The 24037-nt window shown below is 32.6% G+C and overlaps 1 protein-coding gene across 1 annotated transcript; it reads left to right on the top strand.

Moving 5' to 3' along the window:
- The first annotated feature begins 11473 nt into the window (after positions 1-11473).
- LOC123562611 (uncharacterized) lies at positions 11474-23692 on the top strand. Its single transcript, XM_045355236.2, has 6 exons — positions 11474-11792; positions 16219-16282; positions 16595-16753; positions 18619-18783; positions 19194-19376; positions 20536-23692. Exons 1-6 carry the CDS (start codon positions 11475-11477, stop codon positions 20763-20765), a joined length of 1119 nt encoding a protein of 372 aa, XP_045211171.2. The 5' UTR covers position 11474; the 3' UTR covers positions 20766-23692.
- Positions 23693-24037: the final 345 nt, after the last annotated feature.

Genomic DNA, 24037 nt, shown 5'->3' on the forward strand with positions numbered 1-24037 from the left:
TAAATGCTATTTTGTATTTTTGTCTTTCAAGTCACAAAATATCAATAATTAAAACAAATAAATTTTAGAATTGACATTGTAAAATCATGTCGATTTATAAAAGTTAAAACTGCTCTTTCTTTTCTGTGTGACATGTAGCATATGTTATCAAATGTTTCAGATCCCAGATTTAAATCCTGATAAAGTATTTGCAAGATTTTTACAACCACCTCCATTTTTAAGTCACAAAAATACATATATGACTTGTGTTTTTTGAAAACGGTTGATTAAAATTTATACTATTACATGATTGTGTAGATTTGATTTGATTTGATTTTTTTTTACTCTAAAATGGTTAAATATCATACATATATCTATTAAGTAATTCTTTATTTATCGGGAAAGTAAAACATTAAATGAATCGAAATTATGGTATGTTTGTAGAATAAATAAAAGGGAGACTTGTATCACCCTTGGTCAATTGATCATTTTTTCTTTCTTTTAAAAAATAAATCAGCGTGGTACAGGTATTTTGACATATTCATTGTGAATGTAACTACACAAATTGTACCAAACTGTTGCAAAATAATAATTTATAAAATGATGCGAAAAATTAAATGGCATTATAATTATATTCAAAACGCATTTATAGCCTTATCAGTGTTGTATATGTCTGTGTTGTTTTAACGCTCCTTATTTAGTGGTAATTTGGGGGCCAATAAAACGGATATATATATACGCGTGATGGATCAACAATTTCTATCAGCTTTCATTACAGTATAGAAATGACATTCATGTAAAATCATTTTAAATTGAACATGTACAATCAATTATGAAATTTCATAATGACGATTTCCATGATAACTGAAAAAAAATCATGAAACCAGTTCAAATATTCAGGAAAGTAAACTTATAGTGTAGGAAACGAAGACCGGTTAATTGGACCCAACCAGTCTACGTCAAATAAACAAATAATTAAATAATTAAGGTATCAATAACAAACACATAAAAATGTTATTTGTTGAGATTTGCATCAATACTGTTTCTAATTTACTTTAACCTATTGCAAACATATAATGTTGTTTAAAACAATCAACCGGCTTCATAATCGATTTCTGTTCAAGGTGATTAACTACGTCAGAAGTCCTGGAAACATTGAATGACGCCTGATGATGGTAATAGAGGTAGCATAAGTGTTGCTTAGAATCTATTATGTTCCGCGTATCTAGTGTAAAATAGTCGGCTCTACTGTCTTTCTTAAAATTAATATTTACAAATGATAGGTTTTGATATAACATAATTCAAATTAATAACACAAAATAAGCAGAAATGCATAGGCTCTACTTAATATTTGGCGAATTGAGAAACATTAAGGACACTGATCTATACATTTTATTTGTCTATATGATTGAAAACAGATAAATCTACAACTATAAGAAGTTTCATTACAATCTACATCGTGCAAAAAGGCACCAAAAGTGCAATTGTTCCGAAGAAACCTATTGTGAAAATTCTTTCTGCATTTTAGGCATTTTAGACTTTTTTCATGTACGATTGAGCACCCGGTGTCTTCCTCCACCAGTTAAGAAAAAAAAATCATCAGATGACCGTAGCGTAGAAGCAAATAAACAACATAATTTATCAAATTGTCTCACGAATGATAGCGTTCGCTCCGTTGAATGTATAGCACAAAATGATGGCCAGAAAGATAATCATCTCGTTGATTTATCTTTCATTTCTTATAAAAAACGAGAGACAAGACTTTAGTTTGTTAAGAAATATCTCACAAATGCCAAAAGAAGATAGATCTTAACGTAGCAGTTAGATACTTGTATAAATTGACCAACCAATAACGGACCATTGTTGTTACGAATGGCTTTGCTCAAAACATAAAGATTAAAATGGCTCAGACGGATAGTTTATAATCAGTCAGATATGACAGAATATGGACCAAAGAATTTTCTTTTTGTTCAATGTCCTTATCGTTTGTACAAATAAAAATACCACAGAATTACGCTGTAGGAGCTCTTACTTGTCCAGTTCATTTCAAGATGTTTTAGTTCAAATAAAAGAGTAGATTTCGGTCAATGTACAAAGAAAAAGAATGTATTGCATGTAATGCCATTTGAACAGATGGATAGGGGGATATGAATAGCATAATACAGAATTTCTTGGTGGTTGTTGGTGTCGGATCATATGTCTTAACTCAAAACTTCTATCATATTTATGGTCTGAAGTAATTATGCAATTTTTTTGTTATTCTTTTCATATAAATCCAAAGTGTGATATGTTATAAAGTTCATGTTCAAAGTATCGGAATTCATCATTTATAACTAAAGTCGTAAATGTGACGTCTATCAGCACTTTGCAGGTTTCACTGAAAATTCAACCCATGAAGCTGCAGACAGACTTCCACCGTTTAGCGGACTCCTGATGTAAATATCAATATCTGTCTCTTTTATATCATTTGCTTTATAGCATGTAATGGATTTGATATTACCAGTGTGGTTTTATTTCTTTATGATATGTGATGTTTGGCACAAGTATTATGATTTTAACATCACCATTGTCATTGAATTTTTATATCTTTTTTTCGGAAGAATAATGATTGAATACGTAAACAATTAAAACAATGCTAACTATCTTGCATAGTTAACAGAACTGAGGCGACCAAAAGGTAAATAACGAATTATCTGACATCAAAAAAGTGAATCATGTATGGATGCATTTTACAAATATTCGAAATTATTTACTTTAGTTTCTTTTTCAAATGTTAATCTTCATGCTGTCTTCCTTTACGATTTAGTGTATGAAGAACGCGGGTCCCGTGCGGTCGGAAGAGAATTAATGGCGGCATATACCAAACTATTAGACCATGTCTGAATGTCACAAAAGGACATGTCGCCAGTCCGAGTTCCGCGACTGGACTTATCTATGACGTCATGAAAATGGCGGCAAAGTTTGAAAATGTAACTTTGCGCATTTCATAATCTATTTAAGTTATACAGCATCTTATCTTATCGTCTAAACTTCATCTTATTATGTTTGGTTGTTTTTCCATTCTAGAATATTTGTTGTCAATTTAATAACAATATTGAAGTAATCAACAATTAAATAATGTGAAATATTCAAAACATATGTTAACTATTAGTTGAAAGTTTAGTGATATCAAAGCCATATAGAAATAGAAAATATTTTATCAAATTATTATCGAGTATTTTACATTATACAATAAATAAGTGTCGGCTAAATAGTCATAAATAGTCATTTCACAAAGCATAATTTTCTCAAAGCTAATAATGGAAGACGTGACATTTTTACGTATACATAACATTGGTCATTACGTAATACTTCTGGAAATCTTAGAACATTTCTTAGAACATTTCACTTACAACAAATAAAAACCTTGTCATTTGTCATGAATATCAATTATGAATCCTTTTTTGTTTTTGGTTCATTGGTAGTGCTTTTTAAAACTTATCCTAGTAAAGCAGCTCTATTCTGGTTTATTTAGGAGGATATGGTTTTATTTTTACGCAGGTAGGATACTATGTTTCACATTGTGTAATGACTGTCGATGTTTCAGGAGAAGATGAAATTTCAAACCCTTAAAAAAATTTCAAATTCATTCATTTTTGCTTCAAAATGATTTTTACGAAATAGGATGATGTTTTGTTCAAGGCAGGTTTTGCAGATTACAGAAAAACAGACTTCTGTCTTTTGATATCAATGTTGAGGCTCGACAGATATGGGCGGAAGGGGTTTGGTAAACCTCACTCCTTCAAGCTTTTACAATAACATTGATAACAAAAGACAGTCACTGTGGCTTGTTATTCTGAATATACCAGTATAGATTGGTTTTAAAAACATATGACAAGGGCAGTTTTCAAATCAAAACAAGGGTGGCGGGAATCATTTTCACTCAAGACCTATAATCTACATAAACCAAACTTTTTTTCATATCATTAAGTCAATACGTCTTCAAAGAAGCATGAGTTTTTGTCTGCAATCATAGTTTATCATAGATAATGGCATATAAATCATCTTATGACACGTTGATACATATTTCCGATAACCATTTAGGAGGAGGGAATAGATATGATAACGGTGAAGATGACTAAATAGGGAAATGAGATAAATTGTGATAAATGACTATGTCATTACGATATAGCCCCATCAATCAATAAAACAGAAGTACATATTGAACTATCAATCGCTAATGCGGTGTTTCAGAATAGAAGCGATTTTTTACTTAGATGATATCAAAAACTTGTATGTTGTAGTGTAATTACACCAATATGAATGACGTGCTGTTATAGAATCATTGGAAGTCACGATGCCTAACTTGTGTAAACGAAACATTTCTGACATGAAAACTACATCATAGGCATAATACACATTCTAAGTAATTTGCAAATGGCTCTAGCACTCCGTGTACATCTACAGTACAACTTCAAAAAAAAATATTTTGGTCGCAAAATTGCATAACAATCGAGAATAAATAACTAATGGACACATCATTTACTATGATAAAATGACAAGATATAAATCTATATAAGTACTTTTACTGCAATTATATCAATCAGTATCAATGAAACAGAAAACAGTTAAAGTGCTGATGTTTACATTTAGCGGAAACAAGTGCCGTTTCCAGGCAAACGCCCAAAAACAATGGCAATCATATGAAATAGTTATAATAGATGATAGCCAAAGAATATTGTTATATAGTGAAGCATGTCCGAATTAGTACCGTTTTTCAGTACATTTGTATTTTAAGAAATAGTCTGAGCAATGTGTTATACATTGACTACGGAAACATGTTTCCTCCTGTCCGAGTTAAAGTTGGGGAGAGGGATTTTCGTGGGCGGCATGTATTTTGTTTGAGAAATATACAATCGATTTTGTTTTACGTAACAAAATATAGATGCTTGAATTGTATTGTTTTATTTACATATTCGATTATGCCACGGATCTTAATAGATATGTCGGCATCTGGTATAATAGCTGTACATATATGAACAAAATTTACATTTGCATTGTATTTCATTACGCCGCATGTTTGCTTTCCTATTAACAGAATGTTAATTTAGTGATTACTAGTAATGTTTTATGGTATCAGTAAGGTAGTTTAATTCACCTGTATATTGATATTGGTAAAACACAATGACTAGAATATAAAAAAAAAACTCTATACTGATTATTCTTGTCCAGTTGTACCACATGACCGCCCATTTTACATTCCGTATTCAATTTGGATGATCATTTATTCGAATCTGCATGTCAACTAAATGATAAAAACCGTTCACTGATACAATTTTCCAAGTAAAGATCAATATCAATAAACGCTGTTTCTGCAAAAGTTTAAAAGATGACATCCTGTCCATCTAGTGGTTGATTCAATTTCTACTGAAAAAAATCAGCATAGTGCAAACGATTATTTAAAGTTGTCTTGTAAAATATGGCATATATTTGGTGTTTTTCTTGAAACCCCTTACCTAACCGTGAAACCAAAAGGAATAAAGTGAGATCTTAAGGGAATATTTACATCGGTACTGGATTCAAATCGTCATTGTTTCGAAAAAGATCCATTTTCTCCTCTTTCAATTTAACTTTTAAATCCTCCTATGCAACACATTAGCAAAATACAAGTATACAATTTTGGTCTGCTGCGGAAATATTAGAGAAGATCGCCTTTCAATTCAATTAGGAACTACGCATCTAATCAAGGAAACTGTACGGATTCTTGAAAGTCTTAAATGCACGTATATACCATTCCTGATATAATAGAACCTGACAGTATTCCTCAGAAACGTCTTACAAACATCAAATGAAAAAGAAAATAATTTGATCACTCGTTCCTTTTTGATTGAAAATGAAGGATGTATTGTTATTATGTTATTGTCTTCCCGGCTAAACGATTTAATTAGGTCACGTCTCTATATACATAAAAGATGAGATACTGGTAAAATAAATAAATTTTCTTTTACTGTTTATTGTATTGATTGATTTGTGACATGAATCCAAGAATTGTAAAGTAAATCTAGTTTCTTCTAAGTTTATCAATTTGTTATTTTCTGCCTTTTTCGAGAGAATTTAATCAAATAGGCTTGAATAAGATAAGTTCATAATACTACTTTGGACAGCATGCTGACTAAACTACTAAAGACTTACATTTACCACAAGTCTGCAGAATTTCAGAAAAATTATTCCAATCATAAGATTATTTTATTTTAAATTGATACCTGATTTGCTGACTTTTCATTTAATGAGCTGTATGCCCTATTTAAACGTATTTGTGAATAATTCATGAAAACAGTTGTTAAGAGTTCTTACGATTTTAAGAGGAACGGATGTTAATAGACTGATTTACCATAAGACTTTGTACTATAAGGTTTAACAACATGACACAGGTGTTATGTCAATGCTTGTGCTCCAAGGAAACCGGACAAAACTGATATATCATCATGATATTTAATGTAAATACAGTCTTGATACTTTGTTTTTCATAAAACGGAGAACTAACATATGTATTATTCAGACGACTGGATACGAAAAACGCCGACATAAAGCAGATTTTACATTTGTCCAAAAATGTCCTATTTGGATACTGATTCTAAACCTATATTCAGCGTAAAGCAAAACTACTTGTTTCAAATATGTTCGTGTTAAAGTACAGTAGATCATATGTACGATATTCCTGCGTTTGTTATACCTCTAATTCAGACAAAGAATTTGCTGAAACAGCCTTCTTCTTCAAGATTTGTAAAATATCTCACATGCTTTTTAATCATATATTTTCGGCATTAAATTATTCAAATAAATCATTTTTACCATCCTAGTACATAAAACATATCATTTTGATTTATCTTAATTTCAATCCAAATGCAAATTTATTTGGACAAAAATTCCAAAACGACAATTAGACAACATCTTCAGCTAATTTTGAGGTTGACACATGATTCTTGCCATGTCAGCATAAAAATAACAATGCGAGATACCATACTAAAAATCATGTTTTATCTATACTGTGTCAAATAATAGGTTCTATGGTTTCGCTTGAGCCCGTGAATGTTGTATAAATGGAACAAGTATGTATACTCGGTTTCCGAACATATCGTGATGCCCATTTGTTTCTAACAACTTGTACATAGGTAAATGTTCTGTACTTTTGTCCAACAATAGTATCTCTAACTTTTATTCCTTGAAATGTTCACTGAACTGTTTGTATCCGATAGTGATTACTCTTGTTCCAGAGGTTTAGTCCTGCAATATGGTAAATAAATCATGTCATATATACATATCACAAATTTATCGAACATTAAGCATAACTTAAACGCTGTGTCCTTTGTTTCTTACAGTATCGGACCGTTATTTATTCGTCATTTTTAAGTGACAACAGTTCTCAGAGGCTGGAGCAATGAGCACGAGATAATATTACTGAAATACATCAATCTAATAATCTTTTCAAGTACATGTATCATTTAATAGAAGTAAACGATATACAATTGCCTTATCTGATTGTTGTTCAATACATTGTTTGGTACATGTATATATAACGAAGATAATGAAAGTTTGCATGACGGCTTGCATATAAACAGAAATGAACTACGCTAACTGTGTAAGTGTAATGACTGTTTACTTAATCTAATGAAATCCTTTACTTATTACAGTCTATTGATCGTTAACATATATTGGTTTCAACTAGCAAAGCAATATAAAACATTTCTAGAGGACAAATGGACAAAATGTGACGGCTAAACACAGACATATTTATTCCTGGAGCATATTTTGTTCCGGATAATTTTATGTTGCAGTACATCCACCAGAAAGATTTTTTTCTCAAAATATTTGTCTCTGATATGATGAACATTTACAGTCATATATTTATGATACATAAAAAAGCAGACAATCCTAATCAGTCATTTGCAGACAATTAAACTAAAATCTATGAGTTCATACTTCCAAAAATCGGTAAGGAATAAGATGTATATTTAAACACTTGGCAACTTTTATAATACATTTACATACTATATGAAAACAAAAACCGAAAATCATTCAGCTTTTGTAATTAAAACAAACGCAAAATAAAACGAGTTTCATGCATTTTTTTTTTTTTTTTTTTTTTTTTTTTGATAGGGAATGTCTATTTTCCGATAGAATGATGACTCCAGGAAGTCGTATAACTTGGGAACTATTTGTAAATCAACTTGTCCCCCTGTTCCAGTACTTAAATTTTGAACAAAAGCATGTTGAAAACATATAGATGTATTTTAAGTTTGAGAAGTATACAGTATACTGTACTTCACACTTAAAATGCTTAACTCTGCAACTTGGAAATGTTTAAACCCCAATAATAGTATGGCAATTGTTTTGATCCTACTAGAAAAGTACTTTTAAAAATATGTTATTATTGTATGATAACACCATTTCTATAAATCATTCGGGCAGACATTTGCTAGAAAGTAATTGTACACTCAGAGGCAAAGAAACGTCAGAATCATTCTAGGTTTTACAAAAAGCAAATTCAACACTGTCCACTGAAATGATATAACATGGTTCTGTTACGTCCGCCATCATAATTATGCAATATCAGACAAAGGGAATTGTATCTGCCAGCAATCAATGTAAGGCAAGAAATTAGACAGAAAGATGAACGTAAAAGAAAGCTTATTTAAGGTCGTGGACCTGTAATAGTAATTTTTAAAAATTGCATTAAATTGATATCTTAAAGTTAACAGGTAAGAATTGAATACTCCTCAAAGGAGGTACCATCACCTTAATGCAGGCTGTGTAGTATTGTTCGTAATTAACAGTCTGTTTATTTAGTAACTGTCCCTTGTAAATGAGAAAAAATACGTGGATTTGAGATGCTTTCTTTCAAGACATTTTCCGATTACATGTACATACACGTTGTCATGGATATGTAACGCCGAACTGGAGAAGTGACGTGCGGTTTCCCTTTTACACTCGGCGTACAGAAATAACTTCATTTATACGCAACGTACAATTCTATTTGTGATTAAATGAAGAGCAATTGCAACCTTTTATTATTCTATGCAACACTGATAAGACGATAAGAGATCTAACACTTATAGAAAGATATGGCCCTTTTTTGGACCGCTAATGAATACGTAAATATAGATCGTAACTCAGAAAATGTATAGACAGAAACAAATATTGAAGATCACATTGAAACACTTTTTGATGGTATGCAATATTTATCCGAATGTTTAACCTATTTGTTTTCCATTCACTACCTAATTAACTAACACGGTGCTTTTGTTTAAGGAAAATAATATCCTTTGGGAAGTGGAAGATATTTACTTGTCTGTGAAATGTAATGATATTCATTATGTTTCGCAGCGCTTTGTGTTGTACTGTCCATAATCTGCCTTGACTTGATATTTAAAAGAGAAATTCTTGACTGAATAATTATCCGACTGCTGAACACCATAATTTGCTTGTTTTACATTTCAAATAATGACGCGTGTACAGTTCAAAGCCAGTCCTTTAAACGCCCATGAAGCATGACACAAGTTTTTCCGTTCAAAGGTGCTGACCTCGATATGAATACTTAAGTGCGATGTTGCTATATACGGATCTGTATATGCTCCTGGGAGTTCATGTAGCTTCCACAGGTAGATAATGGGTGTGATAGTGCGTACAGCCTTGCCGTATGCGATTTCATAAATCAAGGCGTGTTTAAACAAGATGGTTTCGTGTACTGAAGAAATAATATCATTTATTAAAGGGACTGGCCTCCAGATGGTTCGACAACAACAAAAAAATAATTTTTTAGATATCTGGAAATAAATGCTATATTTCTTAAAAAGGCTTTAAACCTTAATTACTGACAAACTATGTTACGGAAACACAAGTCATGAGAATTTGCTGTTTTTACTACTATTACAATGAAAATCGAAAAGCGTTTGTAATGCTTTACTCCAGGAAAACTGTCTAGATTATAAATTCACTAATTCCGCTTTAGCGCTATTGGTTACGACGACGGGGAAATGTCTTTATTGACACAGCGGTTCGGGGTTCGATTCCCGTCGCGGTCATCTTCTTTTCTTGATTTGGAATTTTTAAAATATTTTAGAAACAAAAACTCATATTCTAATGTTCATAAAAAGAACAAATTTCAATTTGAAAGAAAGATTATTATAGCCAAATCTGGAGGTCAGTGCCTTTAAACTGTTTGCACCAATTCGATTGTCTGGTAATAACAAGTTTTAGATTCACATCACCCTATCAACCTTAGTCAGTGTTTTATATTCTTATAATTAGACTAGCCCAATTAACTCAGCCAGTTTGAACGAAAAATTCAGCATTTAATGAAACATTAAATGAAACATTTAATTCAGCTTCATGGTTGAATTTTGCCGCTTTTACTTGTGTCTTACGAGCTTGTTAAGCTTGTTAAGCTTTAATTTTAATTTTATAATCTAAATAACGTGCAGTGCTATCTATTTCAAGGCAGAAGCCAAAATGTTTTATCACAACAAAAGCGAACTTAATGGCTAAATTTTATTGACCGCTGACCTAATGAGAAATTCATTCGAAGTGCACTTTATTTAGTTACACTTTTTGAATTAAAATTTGATTATTCGAATATTTTAATATTTTATTGGTTGAATAATTTTGTGAATGTACAATGTTTTTTAGCCTTGGTCAATTACGTAGTTGTATGTCTAACTCCAATGCAATAAAAATGACTTGCACAGTATTGTCATTGTTCAATGGCAAGCGAGCTGTCATGCCCACCCTTCCAAACGCTGGTATTTATGAACCATAATGTATCAAACAATAACAGTTTGCCTCATACAGATGCGAAGCGATGCAGATAAGCTACCTATATTGACAAAATAAATGAGAATTATTAAAACTAGACAGAGACGCCTGATAAGCTTACGACTTAAAATATTCCGAACTGAATAAAATATGGCGAAACTATGACGACGTAATTAATTAAACATACGTAGTTATGGTGTTCCTTACAAACTGAATCATGCCGTAGTTTTCTTAATGCCAGAACCTTTCAGCTTCACATTGGAATTTTTTATTTGCATGCCAAAGATTTCTATTTTTATCTGTGCTTTATATGCCCTGTATTTAAAAGCATTAAATGTATATTCTGTGAAAGTTCACTTCAAAGTTATTGTCGAAAAGATATTGTCACCCATTTAAATACTTGTGTTTCACAGTTTTCGGAGAAAAAATGTCTGTGTGTTAAATCTAAATAAACGAATTTCCATCCAAGAAAAATTGTTATGACATGCTGTCTTAATCATATTGTGTACACATACTGGGCAGTCTATATATCTTACGGAAGCCTAGGACCTATGCAATATACAAATGTGCGTACACTTAAGTGTTTTTACGGTATACAGTGTAACGCATGTTTTGCAAATTGAATATTCAATATCGTATTGCACAGCCAGTGAAACGTTTTTCAAAATGAATTAGGCATCAGGTTATGTCCGACCTAAACGAATATGATGAAGGAGAATAAAATTTATTTGTTCGTGGCTTTAATTTTCATTTCTGTCCAAGTGATTGTATTATGTCGGAAAACGTTTCAAGTAAGTAAATTAAACACATGTCCACCCGAGGACTCGAAGTTTCTTACGTTGCTTGATATTTCTGTAGATAAGTGTGTTGAAGAATGCACGCGGAGAAAGAGTTGCGTAGTCGTCGGATACAAGCGTCTACTTCGGCTATGCGAACTTCATACGAGTACTGCATCAAAGGCTGTTCCTGACAACCATTGTTTCATGATAAACAAAGAGGACATGTACGAACCAAAACCAAAGGTAGGATGCATTTCAAATTATCTTCTAAATCAAATTAATAATTAAATATGAATCACTATGTATGAAAATATGACTACGATGGTATGTTTTAGACACGCTCTTATTTCATTGAGCCATCGACTTAATGTATCGTTTTAATTTTCATTTTCTTAAAACAATGATATGATATTTTTGTCTGTCCTGTGATGTTACCGTATTGATAAGCATTTTTTGCCGTTTAGTTTCTGATATATAGATACATATAAACACTTTTGGCGTTATTTCTAAATTGAAATTAGCATATGAGCCGTGCCATGAGAAAATCAACATAGTGGGTATGCGACCAGCAAGGATCCAGACCAGCCTGCGCATCCGCGCAGTCTGGTCAGGATCCATGCTGTTCGCTTTCAAAGCCTATTACAATTAGAGAAACCGTTAGCGAACAGAATGGATCCTGACCAGACTGCGCGGATGCGCAGGCTGGTCTGGATCTTTGCTGGTCGCATACCCACTATGTTGGTTTTCTCATGGCGCGGCTCATATATTTTACAAAATGTTTGCTAGAAAGAGCGACTACAATCTTAGTTGTGCATTTTGCAATATTTCAAATAACTGCGTATAAGGGATTTCTAAGAGCAACATATGACTGACTTTAAACACAGACACATTGAAGTATAAGAGAATTTCAGTTAAAGTAATCTACACGTTAGGGTCATTATTATCAACGTTGTAAAATTTGATTAAATCTTGATTTTCAAACCTTCAGAATATACTTTAAAATTCGGCAAATGAAACGCGCGCGCTTGATCTTTTGCTCAACTTATTTGAAAAGTTTGGACTTCATGCAAGTTTTCATAATGTGTGCCTATGTCATTACAATTTAATGACATTTTCAGACACAGGATACATCTACAATGCATATTTTAACGGAATTTTTCACAGCGGTAATTTACAAATTGTCTTTTAATTGGTTAAAGAAAGTAAATAGGTCCGTGTGGTTGGTTATTTTATATTTCCCTATATAAAAATTAGATAATTTCAAGCTTATTAAATGACTAAATTTAAGTTTTTCACGTGTCCACATATTTGTTCACATAATTAATCTAAGGAAAGATAGAGTCGTGCAGATTTTATGATAAATTATCATAAAGATTATAATGTATTCGTTGCTTAATTGGCTCTTCCGTAAGCCGGATATGGCTTAATTCTGTATTTACGGTTAAATGACATTATCCCATTACTTCCGGTTTATCAAACATGCACAACTACCTGGAGACAAAGCTGTCGTTTTCAAAGCTCTGACTTGTTGTTAGGTTTGGCAGGGAACAACCGAGTCCACTTTATATGCTATGAACTTCAAGCTAGACAATACAAGTGTGGTGAAGTAAAAGATATAATTCTGATATTATTTCCTTTATAATACTAGCAAGGAAACGCAGTGGTCAAGTGATAACACCTTCTAATTGCAAACCAGGGGTCTTGAGTTCGAGCTTCAACTCCTCCAGCTTAAATTTCTGACGTTCAAATAAGAGTCCTGTATATGTGTGCTTGTCATCTGACACGCTAATTAACGTGTAAAACCTTCTGTAACTTCCACTATCCTTAAACTAAAATTATACAGCCTTGTGGTGACAACAAATGTGTCTATCAAATTTACATACTTTGCTTTTGAGTCCTCAAAATTCCGTGTTGCTTGTAACTAATAGATTAACTAGTAGATAATAACTCTTTGTAGACAAAAGAAAGAAAGAATTGGCAGTGCTGAAACATTTGCAGAAACTGTTTTTTTTTTTAAAGAGAGACGTCAAAATTAAGTGAACGATATGAAAATAGGGAGTTATCAAATACAGACTTAGATATGGAGATCACTGTTGCTGTGTTACCTTTTATCTTTTATGGTGAAAGTAAATGTAAGCCTTAATATAAATATAAATCTATCTTTTTAACCGAATGCAATAGATTAAAATAGTGTGTAATGAAACTTAATACTTTAAACAGGCTAAAGCAATAATAATATTGAGAATCTAGATTTTTCTGGCCTGCATTTTGACTAGTTAATATATTAGATTATTCTAGCTTTTTATACTTATTCTGTAAGAACGATTACAATAATTTTTTGCATAAGCTTAGTTGAAGCGTTTTGACGTAATGGTATTTCCGTCCGGAATTTGCGTATTGATTTAAATTATTGTATTCAAACCTTAACAGCGGCTTTTACGTTACATGAAATATTCATAACTTTGTTTTGTACAGAAACTTTGATTTTGTTCAAATCAATATGAAGTCATTGTTTTTAAAATACATTACTCATGGTATATAACTATTTTCATAGTTATTTATAGTTATTTAGTTTGTTCATTTATATGAGGGGAATTCAGAGCGTTTTTAGACTAAAGCGCGTCCGTAGAAAGTATTTCAAGTACAGGTATGATTTGTCTCATGGACATTCAGGGGGCTTATATTAGAAATTGCAACACAATCGGTTTTGTTATTGCCGAGTTAAGCATTTTAACACGCCACACTCATTCGCACTGGTGTTTTTTATCGTAAACATGGAGGCTCCATGTAGTAAGGAAATTATATCCAATATAAAGATGCATTGTTTGCTGGATATACAAGCAATGCAGATTCGGCAAGAATTCAAAATGTTGTTGATTCTTCTCATCAAAGCAACTGTGTATATTGAATAATGGTATTCAGTTAGGGAGAATGTAGAGTCCGGTGCCCTAAAACGGCAGCATCTTGTCATAAAATAACTGCTGTAACAGCCATTGTAGCAGAAGACTCGTCCAATATAGATGCATCAGTGGACACTTAATCAAATTCTGACCACCTACTTATCAAAAGTACACAATGTTATGACCAAAGAGCAAATACCCGCCTAAAAGGGTGCAAAATTGCAGTTTTGCAAAACGAAGGTCTATAAAAATGCAGATAAAACTAGGTTTAATGAACTTCTCACAGGGAATGAGACCATGTGTCTATTATTTCTAAAAGGCGGATAAAAACCAGTGGTAAAGGAAAGGGCAAGAACGAGCAAAAATAACTCAAAGCTCATTTTCTCCCTTTATGTATGTATTGGAAACTTTAAAAGTCTTCTTGTTAGAAACAGCAGGTCCGATTTTAAAATAATCTTTCACAAGTGTTCCTTTTGTGAACATTCGTGATAAATGTTCAGATTATTCCGATTCATCAAAATTCATGGTCGCCAGGGGTTTGGTCACTTTTCCTCATATGTAAGTAGTAGAACCTTAAAAATCTCATTATCAGAAACTGCTGGCCCTTTACGAAGATTGTACAAATATTATATTTCAAAATAATTTCATAGACATTTTTCCTTGCACAATTATCTTCCAAAATTGTTCAAGCAAGCAGTGTAACTCATGTGAGCAATCTAGGGCCATCATGACTCTCTTGTGATTTAGATGTTTTATAGTTGCCATTCCTCTAAACCATACTTGCATCTGCATTTAACCATTTGGTATTTATATTTTGTTAAATTACACAATTTTCAACTTATTTTAGTTTGTCTGTACATGTTACGGTAGCAGTTAATTTGCATGTTTTCTTTCAAAAACCGCTAACACCAGTTTTAAAAATTTGCCTTTTTAAATATATCCAGACTTTTAAACTTTTACACAATCACCGAGATTGTTTAACGGCATTTAAACATGTGTTCTAATTTGCTAAGGAACAACAAGGACTTTAATTTGGCGTAATGAGACAAGTTGCTCTCGTTCGCAATGTCAAATGTATATATAATTATTTTTTATTATACAATTAACATCTTAGATTATACCAGATTTATATAATGCCTTTTTGTAATATACACGTTCAAATGCGCTTTAACATATATAGACAACTACTCAGGTTCTACCAATACAGACAAAGAGAGACAAGAGCGAGAGAAGGCCCATATAACATTGACAAATAAATCCATTACTAACACAGCCTCACTCTTCGTGAATAGACATTTTGACTTTTAACGTGTATATCATTGATACCAGTGAAGCAGTCTTTTAGGAAGAATTAATAGTGACCCCTTAGTCTTGTTGGAGATACTCAGTAGCATCTGAGACATTGCCAGTGCCTGGACTGGGATTCGAACGCCAGGTCAGGCAGGTCGTCAAAAACATGACCTACATCTAACAACTAAAGAGCATCTTTTATGTAGCAAATCTTACCTTGCATTTATCAAAGTATTTAATTGTCCACAAAGAGGGCTTGTTGCCATGGCCTATTGGAGTCACGCGATACTGCACGCTTTCAACAAACACGAAACGTCCTTTGGTATGGATTTTTATACAAACATATAATCTGCAGACTTAAACATTATTTTCTTCTGGTCAGTTCTCTCTTTAAAATGTCGGAATGAAACTAAATGATTCGAAATTTTTGTCTAAGTGTTATTTTTTGACTGACTGAATATTTGACTTAACCTTTTAAGTGCAACTGCGGAGAATGGAGCGTATGTGATGCAACTGCTAGCACTGGACACTGTCCTATTGAAGGTGAGGAGCTTAACACATTGTTTAAGTAAGTTAAAGCATACTTTACAGTTATAAAAACTCATTTTCAGCTACAAAAAGTCTTACAAAGAGAAGGACAATGCCATAAAGACCTTACAAATATATGCAAACCATAATAATGCGAACTGATATTTTCTCATCAAAATATACGAAGTGTAGGTAGGGAGTTAAACCGCATATACATGCAGTTAGTACTTACATGATAAGAAAAATAAACTCTAACGAGTTTCTGATATCACCTATCTTTATTGGCATTTATGTGCAATTATCTCACGTCGCATATATATATTTCAGAGTGTGAACCACAGTCAACTATTAGCCATGGAAAGTATTTGGGAAACAAGAACTCCGTCGGGTCAAAGAAAGCAATGTTGAGTGATTCGAAAAGCAACACGAAGTCGGTAACATGTTTGAAAAACGGGCAATGGAGTGGTAATGCATCATATGCTCCTTGTAAGTATACAATGGTTAAATTGACTTTACCTAATCTAATATGTATTGTAGTGAGGCATTTGCATCTCATTTTAACGCTCTTACACTTTTTGCCTTGACCTTCGATTGTTCATTGAAATTGATAACATATTTGCCAGGATGTGATCGTTTTGACTAGCTGCCAACTAGTGTCTGCCTTTTACACAAAACTTTATTTGACTTGAAATTGGTCGCTCTGACTAAAATTTAAAAAAAAACGACAACCAATGTAAGATTGGCCAGTTTAATACTGTGCACTTGGTACATCACTTCAAAGGCGAGTAACATCACGATGAAACAATGACTATTAGTCACATTGACGTCTTCTTCACATACAAAGAGTTCGATCTATGGTGAGACTGAAACCAAAAGCGGTTGACAGTAAATATCACAAAGCCAAGGGTCAAATCCATTTAGCCACTTAGGCCAAACAACAACATATAAAAACAATATTTTCTACAACCAATATACAATAATCATCTAGACAAACAGAAGCAACTTTCTGTGGTTTACAAACACAAGTAACTGAACATTATATGCCTACTTGTCATGCAGGGAAACCACACATGCTGGTCGGTAGGCGCGGGAGAACGAGATGAGCTTTGGTCATGCATATGAATGTTTTCGTCACGTAAGAGAATTAAATACCAAGCAATACTTGAGTAAATGGTTTTAGTAGGCACGTAACTTTAACATAGCATTACTCAAAGACCAGAGCTTAGTCTTAACATAGATTCACAAAGGAAAAAAAATAGACTCGTCTAATTCCGAAATGCCCTGAGGTATTCAGCATTTAGTATTGTGTAGCGGTCTACTCACAAGTTCAAATAATGCCTTTGTGGTCAACTTGTCTTACATAACTTTAAAGATCTGAAACTTCAAGGCCTTGATATTTGGTATATACTATTGTGTTAGTGGTCCTCTACCAATGAATTATGTACGCATTTGAACCAAGTGAATGGTATTGGGACATTATGAGATGCTTCTTATAAAAAGCTGAACGCAGGAATATTTATACTGATGACATTAGTCTTCATAGGAGTAGACACGGGCATGTTACGAAATCAAGTCTCAAATCCTACAGATTTTATTAGATATCAAAACAGCAATTCAAGTCCCGTATGGCGGCTGTAAAAGTCTCCCCATAACTTGATTCAGTGTTGTTGAATTTTTTATGACCCTTGGAGATCATGGAGTCAATTCAACATCTGTGTAATACAGTTCCGCTTATGCTGGTGCTTGGTGGCATGAGTGATGTTGCACTTACCATTAAATCACATTTACCAGTAACAATCATCACGGGTCTGCTATTATTTTGCCTGATTACATTCTATGCTTCTTACAGATTTTATTAACAATCACAACTGCAATTTTAAGTGTCTTCTCGTGGATGAAAAAAAAAAAACTCCCCGTAATTCAGAATTCAGACTTCTTCTGGTTCTTTAGCATTTAGGATCATATAATATATTTAATACCTAAGTAATCCAGTTCGGCCTAACCCGTGCTTTAGCGTATGAATCGTGTTGCGCTTCCCATTACCTCTTATGAAAAAACTGAAAACCGTATCTGCTTACAGTGCTTGGTTGCAATATTTGCTTCCAAATATGCTTCCAAATGTTCTTGATACAGATCTTTTTTTTTCAACTTAGAGCCAATCAAACTGTGATTTTTGGTTTTTCGTTTTTGAATTAGCACACGTCTTGAAAAATACAAGCCGTATAATTTGCAGAATATTTATATGTATATACTTTAATCAGGTTCTTTTAATACTAAATTGAGGGGGCATTTAAGAGCACATGTACATGTCATTTTCATTATATGAATAAGAACAAGTGTAATTCCTTTAGACTGCGGGAGTGTGCAAGAAATACCCAACGGAATTATCACACTAGACAAGTCAGGTCAAGTGGTATCTACGGCTTCTGTAAATTGTTATGTTGGGTACGAGCCAAAGACAAGTTCAGTAGTTTGCACGTCTGCAGGAAGCTGGACTAAAACAAGCTGTACTTTAAGTAAGTGTGAAGAATTTTATTTTCATAACATACTAAATAATGTAACCATTTGAATTTCAACTGAAATTCTGTTTAAGATATTTATTTTATGTATTTATATTATTATTAAAATATTACGTGATCAACCATGTTTGCGCTATTTAAAGGAATAACCTGTCATATATTTTTCTGTTGTCTTATTTAGATTTCCCATTAACAAATAAGACTTTGTTCTTATTGATTACAGACGAATATTTTATGTGATAACAGACAATAGATCAACATCCTTCCTTCCTTTATATGAGCCGATTAAAGTTTCAAACAAAGTATATTAAATTTTGCCGCTAGATGTACGTGTATAAATATATAATTTCTACTTACTATCTCAAATCAGGCTTGTAATGTTTTGTACCAAAATGAACTGATTACAGAATGCCCCTCAAATGACGGATGGTTGAATTTGACGGACACATTTAATGTACAGATTCATCAAACTGAGATGAATCAAACTGAAGCTGCAGAATTCTGTAAAAATACCGTTGGTGGAACACTTGTGATAATAGACGAGATATGGAAAATGAGGAACATAACTTCCGTACTGAAGCACTGCCCAGGTAGGTAAAATGTTAAAAGTCTAGTAAACATTTCCATGGAACACAACCAAAAATAATGATAGATCAAGACAGTACATACCGTTTTAAGGAAACAATGGTACCTCCTGGATTGCGCTTAAAGACGCAAATTACATGAAGTTGCAGTTCTAACACATTACATAGAAGTTTAATACAATCAGGGATTTTAACGTTCATTAAAACTATGAGTTTATATGTTAAAGGGGCTCTAATAAGTGAAGTAGGGGAGTTTCTAATAAGTTTTTGAGCTAGATTTATTTCATTCAATGTTAATTTTTACTCAGTGTCAAGTATGTTGAGACAAGTTTGTAGATTTCCGCACTAGGTGATTCACTGATCAATATTAGTATCTTAAAAAACAGAAATATTGCTATACATATAGATATGAAACTACTTTCTAAAATAAACTCTGGTAAGCTAAATGTACAAGAAGATCTTTTTGTAGCGTAGGGAGAAACCAAAACAAATAAAAGCACTTTGATTGAATCTGTTCATGAGAGGTAATGAAATGAACAACACCACCCATGGCCACTAGCGCAGCTTTAAACAACAGAAATCATTTATATCATTTATTTTAAATAATGCTAATGGATGCCATGATAGCAATCTAACGTTTCTAAATGAACAGTGAAGCAGACTAAACTTTAGAATCAAAATCCTTTGCTATGATGTCAGTATCGATTGTTAACGAAACGAATTTTTATGATAATATTATTTCGTATTCTGTTGTCATGCATTTTTCCTACATTGTACATGTGCATTGACATTTGATAGCACATAATGTTATTATGATTATGATTTGTATTAAGTGTAAATTCTGAAAAGTCAGAGAAAGGCTGACTAAAACTAAATATATATTGTTTGGATATTTATGACAGAAAGGCAGTAGTCTCAAGTAATACTCAGAATGATGACTAGAATACGAAAGATAGCATACCATCTGCAAGAACAAAAACCAAAACTATCAAGTTCGTTCACGTCCTGGTTTGTTTCAGTATATACATACTGAAAAAGATATTTTTGTTTAGTTTGTACTACAGTATCTGCACACATCCACATAACTTACTTATTCTCAGTTTTAGGTTCATTCTGGCAACTAGTTGCATCCTTACAATAAATAATATAAACTTTTTATGTTCAGGAATTCCTCAGAGAAAGTACTGGACGGATGGCAAGAACATTTACAGCCAAGAATGGACATTTTCCAACGCAATAAATATGCCAATGGGGCAAGAATACTGGACAGCTGGGCGTCCTGATTATATGGAAAATGGAGATTTGTGTGTGAGGTTAGTTGATGGAGGTTGGAATGACAGACCATGCGGTGCGAAGTCTGCATATATTTGTGAGAACAAATGTCAAGCTTGTTGATTGAAATCGGCGTGTTATCCTGTATTTATAGTATGTTAATTAATGTTTCCACAGATAATGGATAAAACGGCAGCTGTATAAAATTTGATCAAGTTAAAAATAGTAACTAGCTAATTGAATTTACATAATAAAACGCCCAATGTGGTTCTGGGACGATCTGTGTATGAAAAGAATTGGAACCACTGCCTTACCCTTGCATGATCGTAAGAGGCGACAAATAGGGTCTTAACACTTGGTTTAGCAGTAACTCTGTGATTCCAGCAGGTATGCAAATTTTGATTCCATACCTTATGTTTTTATTTCAATGTAAATGAGATGTGGAACCAAAATTTGTAGTCCTGTTTGGCGCCATATAACCTATACTGTGTTGGTGCGCCGTAAAACTTAAATAAAAATTAAAAGAAATACATAACACAACATTATATTTAGATATTTTGTACAATTCTTCTTCAAAATTAATCAAACAATCAAGCAATTTTCAGAGCATCAAAGCATACTTTGGTATTGTTTGATGCAATTTCTGTTTATTCGTGTGACACTCATGAGCGGTTGTAAACGATATTGCAATAATGAAACAAATGAATAAATGAATAGAAGCGCCCAAGGAGACTTCTAGCAAATACTCAACAACGTGTCTAATGGTCAAATAAATACCTTCTTAGATGGTTAAGAGAAAATTAAATCATCATTTATGCATGATTTAGAGCTATTTGACATTCTTTATTCAAAACGCAGGTACGAAATTAAAAACCTAAAAAAAGAAAGCGAATCGCCATACATTTCTCAAAAATAAATACGTTTAAAATATTTTAGACAAAAATGCATAGTTATAAAATGAAACTTTGTGATCAAGGAAATGTAACTCTTCTTGGAAATGTAAAGCAAGAATAACACATGTACGTAATATATTGGATATTGGATATTTTTGGTGTACTTCATGTTACATTCAACAGGGCTGTGGATTCAAAATATTGTTTGTTAAAAATTAATATAGAACAATGGAACAGTACGATACCCTGCCAATATACACACCGTAACAGACATAAGATATTTAAGCCCAAACCGGTGCTCGAACCCAGGTCCTCTCAAATGAAAGGCAGACACACTTTCACGGCTTTATAATAAGATTATGATAGTAGGTTCTATAACAAGGAAGTGTAATTGCACCACGTTTCTCTACCCGACAACATCATAATAAATGGAACCATTTTGTGACAATGTCATGTTTTGAGTACTCGGGACCATCGATGTATTTACATATTTACGCTAATGGCATTTCGTGAACTAGTTTTAATGCTCCCAAAGTGAGGGCCTATAGTAATAAGACCGTACGTCTGTCTGTCCGTCGTTCCCGATCAACTGGATAACGTTTCGTTTCTGCACAGCAATCTCAAACTTGCTAAGCAGGTTTGCCGTGACCTGTATTCACTTATTCTTATTCATTCATTCATTCATTCCTAGATATAATGTCCATTGTAACAAATTGCCAATGTAATTACACTGTACACCCAAGATAAGAAATGTCACAGTCAACATTAGGTTTAGAGTCATTTTAGTAAAACATCTGGATGTTTTAAGATCTCCCTTGCTAAACTGGAATTTAAGAATAAAAAGTACATAAAGCGCAAAGAAATCTATGTACGGTCTCCACATTTTGGCAAAAGTTTTTACAATTGATACTAGGGTTTATGGTTAACATAACCAAATTTTTAACAAAGGCGTTTATATGCGTATATTTTAGTTTGTTTTGCTGTACTCTTTATGGTAATATTTTAGCATCTCAGTGTGCTTAACTTTTCCTGTATTATCCGATTAATATATTATTGATGCGCAATGCTTCTTTCATAAGAAATGTATAACAAATGATCATTTTTTTATTTGGCGTTTGTCTGAATCTTTTCAAATAAATCATCCTGGACATCTGCCATCACACAAACTAGTATAATTTGCAATAAAGACGGATTTCTATTCAGCAAAAAGTCCTATAATTTAGACAATAAGGATGACTTTCTATTCAGCCAAAAGTCTATTTTAGACAATTAGAGCACAACGAGTGAGAAATGATTTATTAAATTTGGAACATGCTAATACAATAATTGCATTATTAAAAAGGAAATGAAAATTAATTATCTTGAAAAATAACATCAAGACATATAACATATTGATAATTAGTTTTGTTATTTTATCGACCACGTACGAACAGTTCACATTTTAAGATACGATTTTTGTTTGAATTTTGTAGATTTTTCTTTAGTTAAGCAATTGAAGACAACTGTAGTTCACTAGCTCATTGAAAAGAGCAATATGACTGAGCATTGGAAACAAGGTATATTGAATTGAAACATGATGCTAACTACTTTAGATCTAAGTGTTTTATCTCATCTTGAGACGTTACTTTTTGATTGTTGATCACGTATGGCATTTTTTGTAAATTAATGCTGTAATTTAAATAAATTAGACCGGTGATAGCTCAGTCCTTCTGTAAAGGGAGGTGTAGTCTCACCTTCTATTTGACTACACAATCCGACGCAAATTATGTTAAGTTCACTCATTTCTTAACGACACTGCTACGTTACATCTTCCTAAACTTTATATTATACATGTTGCAGATATTCTATGAATTTTGTCGTCTGATGTCAATTTCCAGAGTGATTTAACTTTGTTTCTAAGCATTTTGTCCATGGTGGAGACGTGAAGTTAAACAAAAAAAATAGAAACAATATACAATTGGAATTGGGTAATTTGGTTTGATAAATTCATGATTTTTTTCGGATGTTTCGGAGGTTATACATAAATAAAATTAAATTTGCTACCATCTGTACCAATTGCTGATCTTTGGTATGTATTTATCAAACAGGAGCACTCTGACATGATCTTCTAAAATAACAAAAATACATTGCAATTAGATATTCAGTATCGCTGCTCTGATTCTATTTTAAATGTTGTCTCACAACTGTAAATAAAAGAATTTCTTTATATACTTGTCTCAGTTTATTTTGTATAGTCAGTTTCATATGCACCTCTAATAATTTAATGTTGATATATTTATACCGTATGTTTATAGAGGCATTTCAGTAAGATATCAGGGTAAAATGCAATCTGACTTAAGGTCTTGACCTTCTAAACGAAGGTCTGAGGATGACCCATTCACATTCGTCTTCTGTATCTTTTGGATTTCCAATATTGCTATATTTATTTTCGCAAATGTATTTTCATTTGAACCAGTCAGACGACTTATTTCAACAAGCATTCGGTTGAACCATCAGAATAGC

This window comes from Mercenaria mercenaria, chromosome 2, assembly GCF_021730395.1.
Source record: "Mercenaria mercenaria strain notata chromosome 2, MADL_Memer_1, whole genome shotgun sequence".
NCBI classification, from domain to species: domain Eukaryota; kingdom Metazoa; phylum Mollusca; class Bivalvia; order Venerida; family Veneridae; genus Mercenaria; species Mercenaria mercenaria.

Excerpts from the sequence above, each read along its gene's own strand:
- LOC123562611 (XM_045355236.2), top strand. The coding sequence starts at position 11,475 with ATGATGAAGGAGAATAAAATTTATTTGTTCGTGGCTTTAATTTTCATT. Across the intron at positions 18,784-19,193 it reads TAAAACAAGCTGTACTTTAA|AATGCCCCTCAAATGACGGA; the intron begins GTAAGTGTGAAG and ends AACTGATTACAG. Across the intron at positions 19,377-20,535 it reads CGTACTGAAGCACTGCCCAG|GAATTCCTCAGAGAAAGTAC; the intron begins GTAGGTAAAATG and ends TTTTATGTTCAG.